Below are 15000 nucleotides of genomic sequence, written 5' to 3'. Positions count from 1 at the left end.
AGATATTGTGCTACGAATATTTTGTGGCTGGACTAACTGAAGCCAGTAAAATTTAATTACTAACATCTGAGAGAAAGCAGTCGTGTCAGGAGACCCAGGGGAATAAAAAAATTGGCATAATTAATGTTTGCCTCTTTCTGATTGGACGCCGTTTGAGGCTGGCTTTTTCCGGCACCTTTATCCCTGGAGTGTAGTTATTACAGCTTTTCAGGAACTGGCCCCTAACCTTCATCCATGGTAACTATTGCTACGTAAAAGGAACTGCACTATACTTTACTGTTACGTGCTCATAACAGACGTTACTTACCACATTTTGAAGGTGGATGACGAGCATTTGTGCTTCTTTTAAGCCTCTTTACGAAGTCAGTTATGCGCTTCCCGATGACTCCTTTACCAAGGGACGAGTTTCTGCATTGGATAATTAAATTTTGAAATCCAAGAGAAGAAGTATCCAGAGAGCAACAGGGATCTACCACAGTAAGGTTAGTGATTAGTAAAGGAGTAATTCCATCGCATAAGCCTGAGTTAATTGTTATTTACCCATACCAGGAACCCATGACCCGAAGCCTACAACTCCACTGTGTTCGTGTCATGGCGTTTTCACAGACCGGTTTATTTTAAGATTGAATTTCCCGGGAATGAGATTCCCAAAGGAGCCCGATGACCAATTACAAGAAACTTACCTGACGTCAAAGGATCACCGAACCGGAAATGCGTTTGTTTTTTTTTTTCGGAAAGGGCCGTCTAAAAATAGATCGGTCTGTAAAAATGCCGTGCCCAGTATGGGAGTTGTAGGCTCCCGGTCCAGTCATGGGTTTCTGCCCAGGCAAGGCAGGCAAGGCAAGGCATTGCAAGGATTCGTTACTTTCTCAATTCGCGTCGCATAGGGATTGAGATTGTTTTCGCTTCCTTTTTGTTCTATTCAAACTTAACAAGCGACTCCCAATTAAAATCCTAGAGAAGCTACTTTCATTTACATTTACATTTACCACTATGCCAGCACGCCCTCTCTACGAGGCTTATGTGCTCGGGTCGGTCAGCGTTCTTACGCCATCTTAGCTGACCGCTGACGGAAGTCGTATTAAAGGCACAAACCGGAAATTACGCCTTCTTTTCCTTCTTGACCTTTTATGCAGAAATTTTTTCTCCGTTTATCTTCGTCAAACATTTAACGAATTCCAGAAAAAAGGTGTACAGTGAGATATTTTTGTCCTTAAACGGCTCTCTTCTTTTTTTCTCAAAGAGCGGAATATAGGTCAAATCACCATATTTTAGTCGTATTGTTACATATTCTTATTGTTATTTTAGAGCGCCGAGTGTGTAAAGGGACGATATGTCTTATTCTAGTCGAAATTCAACCTCGTTCCCACGGTCCGCCCATTGGCATGGACAAAGAAACCCAGGAAACGAGTTTGGTCGAAATTCGAACACATTCTTGGCTTCAGTGACCAGGATTTCTCAGATTTCACTCGTCAATGAGGAAACCCTCAGAGGTGAGGGAATATCCTTAAAGCCATGTTCTTCGTTTTAACATGTTTATAGGCTGTAAGATCTTTTTAATGCCTTTAATTGATTATTTCGTACCTCGAGTCTCTGGGGGATGGCTCGTCCTCAGCATCTCGTTTGCAGCACACGCAACTCCTATTATTCATAGAACATCCATAAATGCAAGCAGAAACAGAATCATTAAATATAGCAACCGGGATAATGAAAGATAAGAGGGGCTAACGATTTACAAATTAAAGGTTTTGGAGTGAAAAGGATACAATCTATGGCATAAATCAAAATACAAAAAGCCAAGAGATAATCTGTAAGGGAGTCCTGAACCCCATACAAAAGCTACGATCACCTGGGAACTATATAAATGCACTATAAATCATACAAACTAGAAAGGTACATAAAATGATGGTAAAATATGACATCAAGACATCAAGACATCAAGGAACCAAGTGCTAATACTCAAAAATCCGTTGGAAATTTCCTAACTCTAGACTTTAAAATATTGATATTACCAGAACAGAAAATATCTAAAGGTAGTTGGTTCCATATGTCAGACATTCCATGAAAGCAACTACATCTTAAGACATTAGTTCGGGCACATTTCTTTTTCAGAGTTAGAAAGTCCTTATACCTAAGTGGAAAGCGGTCTGCTTCTAAATCCTACTGAATGAAATACTATAATTTTACTAACTTCAATATAAATGTTCCCATTTAGCACTTTAAATAAGAATGTCACATCTGCCAGTAATCGTCTCATTTCTAAGGAAATAAGGTTTAACTTCTTCAATCGAATGTCATAGGACAATCCGTGTCGGATTATCTACGGACAATCTGACACTATAAGATATCAAAGGCAGATCTACAATTGAATGAAGAAAAAGGCTAAATCAAGTTTATTTATCGAAAACAGTCTAATTATCCATCGGGAACCCCCTATGCGAATTATTGTTGGATCGACATTTTTTAGTGCAGTGCAAAGATTGTCAGAGTCCAAATTTAACTGGTGAGAGCAGCAAGGGAATGCGCATCACGCGTCCCTAATCAATGTAAATCACGGGTCACGCGTTGTGAAATTGTTAGTCACTTGATGTATTATATACATCTTATTCAATGGGTTAAACATAATACGCGCGGATATTTTGCGAGCTCGAGTTGTGCAGTATTTTTTCGAGCCCCGCAGGGGCGAAGAAACATACGATCAATTAGCAAAATGTCCGCGAGTATTGTAAGTTAAACCATCGAATAAGAGATTTATTATTCCACTACAAAAAGGTATTATTTTCCTTCAATTTTTTTTTGGTAAGAGTGTTTCTAAAAAAATGCATCATCTGTCCTTCAGGGCGCTTGCGAACGATATAAACAGCACAGAAAGCCAGCCAAATGTCCTTTATTTGATTGTATAAACGAAATGACGAGTGACAAGCGATGACAAGCTAAATTCTCTGGCTTTGTATCGTGTTGAAAACAATTTCTTTCAATAAAAAATTCCCGTTCCGTCCGTATTTGCTATGTTCAAAACCGGTTAAATCGGGACACTACAGTGTATTACCGTCTAATATTTTGCGCGTTCTCTCGACCAAATATAGTAATATGGCGTAATAGTGGAATAATAAGCAGCTGGTATTTTTGGAGCCTTCCCATATGGCTAAGTACACAAGTTTCCTGTCTACAAAAAGATATTGAAATCACCTTCTATAAAATATGGGATATTTTGTTCCGACGATTTAAATCATTGCTCAGGACAACGACATTAAATGAATATCTCCTGATCACTCTAAATTCTTATCTTCGGCGGAAATTCCCGGAACATTTATCGACAACATCAAAACACTTTAAAAACTCATGCATGCGTTTATGAATTTTTAACTTCAATCCAAATAAATTATGTAAACACCCCCGACTTGCAAGGCTTTCTTTTTCCTTTCCTTATCGTTCTTTGTATTCATCAGTTGTTATTAAGTTCCTTGAGCCGAGAAATCGAAAGACATGATATTATTGTGATCGGCCTACGTTGTTTCTGTTGTAGATTCGACGAAGTGTGGACGTTTCTCCACCAAAAACTGTTTTCGCGTCCGCTTGATGGAGCACTCGTCGACTGACACAAACCGCAAGGATTCGACAGAATATTATTACTGAGTGCAGAAAATCCATTTCAGCGACACATTCTAAAGTTTAGCCCTAGCATCATCGGAATTATATTTTTCGCGGATTTCAAGTTATATATATAACATAATTTCACATTCCAAAAATGGTAACGAAGGCTGCAGTTCAACCCACAAGCAAGCAGAGACTAATTACCTCAAATTAATCAGGCATGACCACCTCTCGTCCTGGCGCCTCTTGGCTCGATTTCCGAATTGAAAACCAGGATAGTTACTTTATATCCTTACTGGCAGTTCTGGAAATACAAGCAAGCTAATGGATACAAAATGAATTTGCAATTTATGTTCTCTATATTATTGGTCAACATGAAAAAACAGCACGACAGCATATGTCGATAAACAATATACTTTCACGTGATGTATATGTACTTATTTTGGTTGCCTGACAACACTTGAACCGGACTCCCCTCTAGTTGCTCAACGTTTTATGCACCAAATGTCCTTCGAAAACAGCCCCAGTACTTGTCTAGAACACAAGGTCTTTGCAAACCGAAGAAACATTTGTTCTTCAAGTTTGTCACAGCCTTTGCTTCAAGGAATTTCTTGTCTTCTCAAAACACTGTTCAAAAACACTTCCGCCAATTCGAAGAAATTAAGCAGCCTCCGACGCATTTTCTATGAATAGGCAAATCTGAAACATTATATTAAATTGCCAAGAGGTGTTTTTTCCCACTACTTTGCATGTGACAAAAAAATCGGTACAAAAGGGCTCTTATTCTCTGTATCAGTTAAAAACGTTTTACTTTGGATAAGTATTGTTGCATGTGGAATACCAATGAAAGCAGCGCAGCACAGGTAGCGTAATCATAATATATGAAAATATTCGGTCAACGATGTATTTCGATCTACACGATTGAAACCCAAATAATAGCGGTTACTATTATTATTTCCACCCCTGTTTCAACCCTGTTCCTTTCGTCTCCACCGTTTAGATCGACATGAGCGCCATAAATATATTTTCATAACTTGAAACTCACACATTACGATTGCTGCTTGTGGTGACACTCTTCCATAGTAGAGGCTTCCTTTTCGCGTAAAAGGAAAATACGTTCACAATAAACAGATCTCTAATCGTTTCTGGCCCCTGCCACTCAACCTTTCAGTACTTGTTTTTTTCTACCCTGAACACCAAACCCAAATTTGGGAAACGCATTCGACGGTAAACAGCGAAACAAAAGGGACCGCCTGAGGACAAAATCACTAGACCGACAAAACGAAACTGAAAGTACAGGGCCAGGGGAATTATAAGCTTAGACGGAAACCGAATGCGGGTGAGGTCACGTTATTTTAAGGCAGTTGTAACGGCCGATTCAACTGATCGACGAAAATGTTCCATAAAAACTTCAAATCTCAACATTCTTCACCAAAATCTATCCTATGGACAGCCAGATAAATAACATTTTCTGCGTTGGCCCACTCGGAATGATTTGATGGGTTTTTGGGACGCTCCGATTTCCCCTTCAGATCTGCATGACGCTCAGTTTTGCCCAGTCAAAAGCTCAGAAACAAAAATTATCAGTTTGAGCTTTTTGAAATGGTCTGGGTAGCACAAGTGTTACTAATATTTTTAAAAAATACAACCAAACTTTTGAGTTTACGGAACATGTTTCGATGTTTCAAACATCATCTTCAGCCATAGTGAGTGTAACATTAAAATTTTTACAAGATAATTCGTATATATATATAACTATCAATTCAATGATTCTTTGTAGATTAAATGTTCGTTACAAGTGGGTAAAATTCAAACGAACCAACAAGTGTAATGCTAAACTGACATGATCAACTTGTTTGTTGAGTTCGGGTTTCAACCGCTCAATATGGAAGCAGCTCCTTGATTTTGAGTTGATAGAAAGAAGTAGCATTATCAATAATTTTGAAGCAAGAAACATCACAATATCGTGACAATTTTTAGAAAAACTAAGATGCCACAGCCCGCACAAGTAAATTTGTATACAAAACGTGATTTGAGAGAATCCGGAATGAAATCCTTTGGACTAAAAATGTTGCACAGTTTGAATGGAGAGCAAATTACTTTAACATTGAAATCCTTGCAATACTTGTTGATAATAGATGAAATTTTCTTTCTGGTATAAGATGAATAGAAACCGATGTAAGGTAATTTGTAAAATGGCAGTTGGATACATCTTGTTTAGGGGCTTCTTTTGTAGTAACATTTCTAAGATAACCTTGAACGGACTTGTCAATTAACCAGCTGGGAAAGATATCACGTTTCAAAATAGTAGTTATAACTACTATAACTATAACTTGTCGCTAAAATCAAACTGTTGAGTCTCTTGGACAAAAGAGAACGTATCTGTTGCACAAAACGCTGAAGATATGTGGGGTATAAGCAAAGAACAAAGATACTTAACTAAGTTGTAATTGTAAGTGCCTATTGATGAGACAATGGGTCTGAAAAGCCTATTGTAGCTTTCATATGTAGGGAAAATCCCAGACGATCGGGGATTTCGCAGTTTCCCAACTATCCCAGATTTTGCCGACTAATGAAAACCATAAATCGTAGACATCCCCGAAAATCTGGGATGGTAGGGGACGAATCGGGAAGATAGAAAGCGTTTCTATTTTCCCGACGTGTCCCAGATTTTTGCGTTCGTCGGCGATCATTCCCGACATATGAAAACTCAAATTTGTAGTTTCGGGGACGTCGGCGATGGTTTTTAGCTCGTCACCAATCCTCTTAATTGCATGTTTCAATTTTTGGCGCACTTTCCATTTTCGATTTTTTTTCATTTTTTTCTAAGTTTGTCGTTTGCAAATGAGGGAAAAAATATTTAATCTTGGACTAGATTAGAAGCGTATGTCACGAAAGAGAAATAAGCGGCGGCGTCACGCTCTATAGCATCCTTAGCGGTTGTCTGCCTGTGGTAAAACCTTTCAAACTGCCGGCGAAGGCTATCGAGTTTTTCAGTGAATTTTGTTGTAGTCAGTATAGCAATGGCACGAAATCTTAGCAAAGCTTGAAAATCGAGCAGGATTTTGAGGTTGCAGAGGCGTGAAAATGCGATGATTCTTGGTACGATGCGAGCAAATTATCGACTTTTCCCATGCTTATAAGGCTGCCAAGCGAGTAACCTTTGGAAGTGAGAGAAATTCGGCTAACTTCTGGAGGAACTCGGCCGTAAGCAGTCGTGAATGCTTCACGTTTTCGTTGTCTATTTATATTGTATGTGACGACGCGGAAATCGAAACGTCCCAAAAAGGAAAAAGGACAACATGCTGGTAAAGTTCATTGTTATTATTCCTAATATGTGCATTGGTTTCGCGTCTTTGATAATGCAAGTCCTAGCAAGTCTGACGAAACCGGTAATAGAAAATAGTTTTCCCTCATGTGATTTCGAGTGCGACAGCACATTAAACAAGGGGTTTTACAATGTTTTATTATCGTTTTTCCCACAATATTTTCAGTGAGAATTTACCTTGGAAGTTGGCGATGTCAGTAACTGTCATTTATCATGGAATCAGTAATTACCTTAACTTCTTAAAGACCCATCCACCGCCAGGTTTATCGGGTAAGAAGAAGAAAAAAATAATAAAGATTCAGCGAGGGAAGTCCCTTTAGCGATATGCCTGGGGTTTCTGAGGATATTTAACAAACAGAGAAGTGAAAAGAAGTGGGAAGTGAATCGGAGCTTACCTTTTTCGAAGGCTGAAATAAAGGTTTCTGATCCCTCGCGTAGATTTCTCGATGAAGCCAGAAATTTCCTAGCCAGCAAGCAGGCTCTTCTGATAACTAGACCCTCCGTAAGAGTACACTGGGTTGCCTGTGGTACGTGCAGTGTTAAAGGCAATTTTTTTCAAGTTGGGGGGTCATTAAGACCATTTATTATATGGCTTGTGTTTGTAGCCGATATAACGCGCGCTCTGATTGGCTAATTGTGACTGAATTGTAGGGCATTATTCTCCCGTAATGCCCACGCTCCGATTACCGGCTTGCAAAAACAAAGCAAAAGGTAATTAGAAAAACATATTTCCAACAGCGTATAACTTATTTACAGACAACTGAAACATTTTATAAAAGCGAAAGTTGAACGAAAAAATTTAAGAAAAATAACAGTAAAATATGTTTTCCAGGCAAAATTTGGTCATTTTAGCGTTGATTACGAATTTTTGGATGCAAAACTAAAATTTTCTGCAATTTATCTGCTTTCTTGGACATTAATTCGACCGAAAACTGGTGAGGCACGAATATTTTTAGATTTTTAGGAATAATCGGATTAGCGATCAATGCGTAATGTGATAATGCGATAAAAGTGTCAAATTTGCGACCCGTTGCGAACGGCAACGGAAGCGATCGCATTACGAATAATTAACCTCTGTTTGCCAAAAGCCACCCAAATAACCGATTTTTCGACGGAAAATTCATCCCAGAGGATAAAACTATTCACTGGACATGTAATAAGGTAAATATGTTCGAGCGAAAGCGAAAACAAGCGAATATTTTGAGGGAAAACACAATTATGTGAGATCAAAGGAAAATCTGTTTAAGACACGCAATTGCATCGCTCCGAAAATAATTTTTACCTTTTCAGCGATTTTAACGCTTGAAATTCCATCTAATCCACCTGGTCTAGTCTTTGAATTCACTATTATCGCTGCCCTACGAATCTTCAGTGTTCTATATAACAGCACACTTGGTAAAAGACGGCTCGACGGGAGACAGATTGTTGTCGAAGTCCATTACTCGTCGCTTTTAAGCTTGTTCAGTATCCAATTGACTTGCCATTATTGAGCTTCATAAGGGACCGGTATATTTTGTTCAAAGATCCACTAAAACGCCATTCGCGTTACATGACTTTCGACGCCATTGCCGGTTAAGTTAATCGTTCTACTGTGTCCACCAGAGAAATCTACGCATTTCCCACTACCCTCTCGATCCTAAGAAAATACACGCGGAAGGCTCTATGCACAAAGACACCACTTAGCAGTGGAGTGACAGGCAAGACTTTTACCGACACGGAAAATAATAAAACGGAGAAATCTACCAATTTTCCGAATGGGATTGCCATAGGCAACCCAGTAAAAATGTGTTGCGGCAAACTAGTAACCAAGCCCCTATATTTTTCGACTGCGCGCCATTTTTAACAGAGGAGCCTGCTTGCAGGCTAAGAACTTCCTGACCGGAGCAGCAGTTGCTGAACACTTTGTTGGACGTGATCACGTCTCGCCTGGTTTGTGACAAGTGAGATGCTCGTTTTTCTCTCTGTCGGTTCACAGAGAGACATCATGGCTATGCATGGATAAGGTTTACAGTAGGGAGGATTACCAGACATGACCAGATTTAAATGTCACGCTGGGTGTTTTTATTGTCGGCGTAGTAGCGCTGTGTGCACGAACGTCGTTCACATCTGAAGTGCGTCAATAGAGATTTTGCACTGCAGCCATGTTGCATGACAGGAACAATGAAAATGTTTTGCATTAGAAAGAACACTTGTTCACATAGGAAAAAAATCTATTGTTCCTGCCATGCAACATGGCTGCCGTGCAAAACCTCTATAGGCCATTTCCGAGTTCATGTCTGCTTCCTCCTCAATGCTTAGTCGGAGCGAAGAAATTTCACCTTCCTCTGTATCATAGCTCAAGCTCCTGTTGCTCCTGATGCCGTCGTTTTGTCCGCTCGTTTTGATCGAGGATGGTATGCCGTGCAAAACCTCTATAGGCCATTTCCGAGTTCATGTCTGCTTCCTCTTCAATGCTTAGTCGGAGCGAAGAAATTTCACCTTCTTCTGTATCATGGCTCAAGCTCCTGTTGCTCCTGATGCCGTCGTTTTGTCCGCTCGTTTTGATCGAGGATGGTACCTCTGGCATATTACCCGCACGGTTCTATACTAGGTCCCGTACTGTTTACAGGGTGTGGTAACGATCTATTGTCGGTTTCCAAGAATTGCAATGTAGATGATACAAATTATAGCTTCCTTGTCTCTTTCCCCTCGTGATATTACCGATGCACGTGTAACATTAATTAAATCAAGACTTTTGCCAGAGTAATACGCAGGTGGTATAGATCGCAGGTCCACAATAGACAACTTGGATCTGTCGTTAATAACGATCTCAATAGACCGTATGGTCGGCTTTCTAATGCAATCCTAAAATTTTAGATATATTGTAAATAGCTTTATATATATTTTTTTATTAACGTACTTTTATATTCCCATCACGATCTTGATAGGGAACATATTATTGACGTCACCCATTATCAACTAGATCCTCATTGGCTGTAAAAGCAATGGGTCTTTTGTTCCTATGGTTGGCGCATTTGAATAACAATTATGTTTTGTATATGGAAAGAACTCAAGTGAGGCCATCGCTACTGTGTGCATGTGATGGATGAAGAACCTTCGTTGATCCACAGCATCAGGAACTTCTTGTGCAACACCCAAGGACAGAGAAAAATCTCTGACCCGGGTGGGAATCAAACCCACGACCTCCGGATTAGATCACCGTTGCTCTACCGACTGAGCTACAAGGCCAGACGGTATGCAACACCCTTTTCTGTCCTTCTCTGTCCTTGGGTGTTGCATAAGAAGTTTCTGATGCTGTGGATCAGCGAAGGTTCTTCATCCATCACATGCACATAGTAGCGATGGCCTCACTTAAGTTCTTTCCATATATACATACACACGCTACTTAGGACAAAACGCACTTGCATTTAGTACTTGGCTTGGGCCGAGCCGATTTGTCCTCAAACTCCCACGGCCTGCTCCCGTCTGGCCTTGTAGCTCAGTCGGTAGAGCAACGCTGATCTAATCCGGAGGTCGTGGGTTCGATTCCCACCCGGGTCAGAGATTTTTCTCTGTCCTTGGGTGTTGCATAAGAAGTCCCTGATGCTGTGGATCAGCGAAGGTTCTTCATCTATCACATGCACACAGTAGCGTTGGCCTCACTTGAGTTCTTCCCATATATACATACACACGCTACTTAGGACAACACGCACTTGCAATTATGTTTTAATTTTTAATTGCCAACTTTTTGTATATTGCTGCTGAAAAGCCCTTTTCAGCTAGGGAACGCAATAAACGTACGTATGTAGCTTAACGTATGTAAGTATGTTTGGGTGCTCTAAATGCTAATGTTGGCGTCATTGCCTGTGCGGCGAATTTCCTTTCGCTTTGTTAATGCCTGCGAGGTTTATTTGCGTGTTTGCATTTTTTGTATTAATATATTCCAGTGTGGCTCGCCGAGGTGGCGGAGTTTATTTTATGCCTGTGTGGCGGTTATTGATGTTATAATAACGTCTCAGGTTTGCCTGCGTGGCAAATTCGGAAGTGTACTGATAATGCAAGCGAAATTGTACTGATTCTACGGGTTAGGTTTGTGGAGTGAGTTCAGTTTGCGTTGATGTGCATTAATAATTCCTATGGGGTTTTGTCTTTGGTAAGGTTTTTTGGATTTGAAGTCCCATGAGGTTTTTCTCTGTGGTTTTAAAAATGGCACTTGAATTATTTGTGCTCTTGATCAGAGTGAGTGACTCGTGTTGGTTTACTGTTTATCTACGGTAGCCACCAGACGTTCTGCTCTCAGGCGTGCTGAAGTCGGTCCCTCCTGGTTCGGAACCCCGGTACCACTAGCTTTCTTTGTTTTTTGTGTGCCTTATCAATCGATTGGACTGGGGAAAATTTATATTTAACCCTCTCCCTTTTTTTAAATTTAGATAGTGGGTAGTAACCGAAAGACAATGGTATTCAATGAAGGGTTTCCGGAGCAAGCAAGTCACTGGGAAGAGTTCCAGAATCAGATTAAAGGAATCAAGTCGAGACACTGTACAACTTGGTAGTGACGGAGGCAGTTGATTGGAGGGATGTGCTCTGGTCGGGCGTGTCTCCTAAGTTAGAAGCTTTGAAATTGAGAGATTCCGATCGTTTCTTCGTTGGTGGCTTACACCACAACGTTATAGCTTGGGAAAATGTGCTTGAGGGCCATCCCCTAGCGGAACGTATAGGCAGGTGGATTCGAAATAAAGTGCATTCTCGAATTTGCTCGTAAAATTTCGGTCGTCTATAAGCGAGTCAAATATTTTTCAGATTTGCCGCCACCAAAACAATTTCCAAACCATGCGTCGTACAGAAGGTTCTCCGATTTTATATCTCAGGAAATTATTATTCGTGTTTTTCTTAAATTTGTTAAAGGTTATATTAGATTATATAACTTATTACGTTAAGTAAGGATTAGGAAGAGTAGTCATGTTTACGTTATGGAGTTGGGAGAAATAAGCATTTTGTGACGTCAGGAAGATGAGAATAGAGGTAGGGTTGGGGAAGGCTAGAGCGATTCTCCATACCCTATTATCATATCATTAATAACAATCTCCAGGGTAGAATATTACACTATGCAAACTCGATTTGAGTTGGTAGTTAATAACCTAGGGTATATGCAAATGAGACTTTAAAATAGGTTACATGTGTTCCACCCCATCACTCTACTTGAGGCTGCAAAAGAAAAAAGTTAAGCACCCCCACCCCCCCAACCAATCGCCCGCCCTACCCTATCGACTAAGTCGAGATTGATCCTCATAGCTCCCATCTTCGCCTGGTCTTGGGCTTGTCCTTGCAATTCGTCCTTTACAGCTGGAAAAACTAAAACACTGACGTAAACATTACTGAGATAAAACAGTACCTATAGACAGAAATCAGAGTGACTGTCCCTTGACGTCCGAGAACACATGACATCACCTAACACAACATGTTGTCGAAGGAGAGAAGTGATCCTCGCACTTTTCTGAACAATTTAGCAATTGTCTCTTCTGCACACCTGACGAATCCAAGCGCTTTCTTATACGGAATTCCAACCCATGACCTCTGCGATACCGGAGTAATGATGCACTAACAGAGCTAGACCCTCAGTTGAGAAGACCCTCAGTTTGGGAGCAAGTCAATTTGTTGCGCTCATGTTTTCCCCTGAAATGACTGAATGAAAGAAAGAAATGTTTGTATTTCAAGTGCGGGTTATAGACGAAATGGAGAGGTGATCCTGGCACTTATTTGGGCAATTTAAGCCGTTTTCTCTCACAGACGTCTTCTTCTATATCCCACAGTTCAAATACATACATTTATTTCATTTACCTAGTCCTTTCTTTTTCTTATCGTGCAGCCCACCTCCTTCTCAATAGAAAATTCTCGTGGGCGTGCAATACAAGAAATAAGAAGTGCATGAGTAACATGAAGTAAATGTGCAAGCGTAAAATCAAGCAATGTCAATGGTAGTGGGAATTAATAATCGTACAACATTTGGTCAGCGTCTATCACGAAGGTAGACCCACAACTGGTTCTTGAAGGTTTCTGGACTTGGGGCCAGCATAACAGAATTTGTTAGTTTATTCCAATCGCTAATCGTCGTTGGGAAAAAGACATTTGATGGTATGTAGTACGAGAAAAGGGGACTTTACAACCATTACAACAACTAATAGCTACTACTACAACTAAGGTGTCTGGAAGAGCTGGTCGTTGAGAGCGAAGGTTCTTGTGTGCCCAGGTCCACCACTCTCTTATGAATCTTGTAAACATGCATAGCCGCCGAACCATTCTTCTCTCCTCAAGTGACACCCGTCCAAGTTGCTGTAACATGTCACTGACGCTAGATGTATTATGATATCTATTCAGGACGAAGCGAGCAGCCCTACGCTGAAGCATTTCCAGCTTGTCGATGTTCTTCTATGTGTAGGGGTCCCACACGATGGCGACATAATCCAATGTGGGACCGGCGACTGTATTCTGGTATTATGGGAAAATCCTAGTCTCAGCTGGGTTAGCTTGCTATGATCTTGGTCTCAACTAAACTAAAGACCTTAATTGGAACAAGCACGTTAATCATACTCTGATAAGGTCAATAAAACCCTAGGTTTCCTAAGAAGAATTAAACAATTAGTTCGCAGGTTGTTAAGAGCCGATCTCTGAAATTATGGGGAATTGGGCGTCAGTCCTGACATTTTGAATTCCTTCATATTTTGGTCAAGCAACTTCTATAGTGAAGTATTTTCAAAAAAAACATTAAAAGTTTCAACAGCTTTTTAAATTTTGCGAAATTAGGGAAAGTGAAAACACGGCATGTTGGCCTCCTTCGAATGGTAAAATTGGCGGAAAATAACCATTTTTTAACTCGCTCGTACGGTAAGACGTGGCGTCGTCTGTTTATGAACCACAAACACAATATAAACAAACTCTAGCTCTTTATCACACTGTAATAAAATTTGGATAAGCTGTTGAGATGAGAATGTTTTGGCCTTTGTTTTGACCAGTTTAAGGCATTTCAAAAACTCGCAAAATTCACCCAACTTCCACACTAAAGAAACCCAATTGGTACGTCGAGTTTGGACATGAAATAACAACGGCTTTGAAGACCAACCTTTGTAAATATTTCTGGCGGCAATGAAAAATTACCCCTTCGAGAGATCAAAATGTGAAGAGTAGTTTGACAAGAATCTCCGACTGAATTTTTGACACAAACCGCCGGTATAGCTACGCAAGCAGATTGTAACCGTTTTCATGGAAAATTACTTAAGAGGCTTGCAGAATAATTTTATATAGTGTTGATGCTTTGAACTTCAATCAACACACACTGCCCTTTGTTTCAGTCCGGACTCGATCGAAACTGCAACATAACATAAAGCTTACCGTGTTTCTAAAAATTATCCATTATCTGTCTGATCAAAATAATCCTCCACTAAATCGTTGTGTTTGGTACTGTACTATATGTAGCTTGCTGGACATGTGATACCCTTGTTTGCTCGAAATTTGTCGGTACCTGGCCGCAAACAAATTCACAGAAGTAACATTCCGGAACAGAACCAGGATAATGCAAGAACAAGATTGCGTGAAGCATGACCTGGCCAAAGGATCCTTTTTTGGGAGTTAGCGTCTTGAGGTGTAAGCTCAAAGTACGTGCTAGAAATACTAGTTCTGAACTATCTAACTTTTGATGCGAAAAAACCTTTCATGCATTGATATCGAGTGGCTAGTTGTTAACATTTCATTGCATTGCATCTTGCGGCTATTCACTCCTCGTTGGTGGACCCTGCGGCCCCAGTTCATTTAATCCCGCGAATGCGGAATGTGTTGCAATCAGTGAGTGTAGCAAAGATGTCTTGCAAAATCAGCGACGACATTGCAGTGCCAGTGAATCAAGGCTATTACTTACTCGAGCAGGTAGGTGGTTTCCTTTTAGATATTACAAATCCTCGAAAACGATTTTTTCTTTAGACAGTTTTTAAAAGTTAATCGGCATTTTTATTCAGGCATTTTTGAGACAGAAGAGTCTCATTTAAAAATAACAGTGTGCCCATGACATCAAGATTTGTTTGGGACTAGGTGGAGGTGCAATAAGTGGC

At 40.3% G+C, this 15000-nt stretch overlaps 1 protein-coding gene across 1 annotated transcript in view; it reads right to left on the bottom strand.

The window, feature by feature from the left end:
* Window positions 1-4886, bottom strand: part of LOC138020960 (uncharacterized) — a 22689-nt gene extending 17803 nt beyond the window's left edge. Inside the window, exons 1-4 of the mRNA XM_068867865.1 lie at window positions 4759-4886; window positions 3799-3898; window positions 1585-1641; window positions 308-469 (exon numbers count right to left, since the gene is read on the bottom strand). Of these exons, the coding sequence (XP_068723966.1) occupies window positions 308-469; window positions 1585-1618 (196 nt within the window). The 5' untranslated portion in view covers window positions 1619-1641; window positions 3799-3898; window positions 4759-4886. The remainder of the gene's footprint in view (window positions 1-307; window positions 470-1584; window positions 1642-3798; window positions 3899-4758) is intronic.
* Window positions 4887-15000: the final 10114 nt, after the last annotated feature.

This window comes from Montipora capricornis, chromosome 1 (genome assembly GCF_036669925.1).
Source record: "Montipora capricornis isolate CH-2021 chromosome 1, ASM3666992v2, whole genome shotgun sequence".
Taxonomy (NCBI): Eukaryota; Metazoa; Cnidaria; class Anthozoa; order Scleractinia; family Acroporidae; genus Montipora; species Montipora capricornis.
Note: the sequence above shows the minus strand (reverse complement) of the source record. Positions and strands in the feature narration are given on the sequence as shown.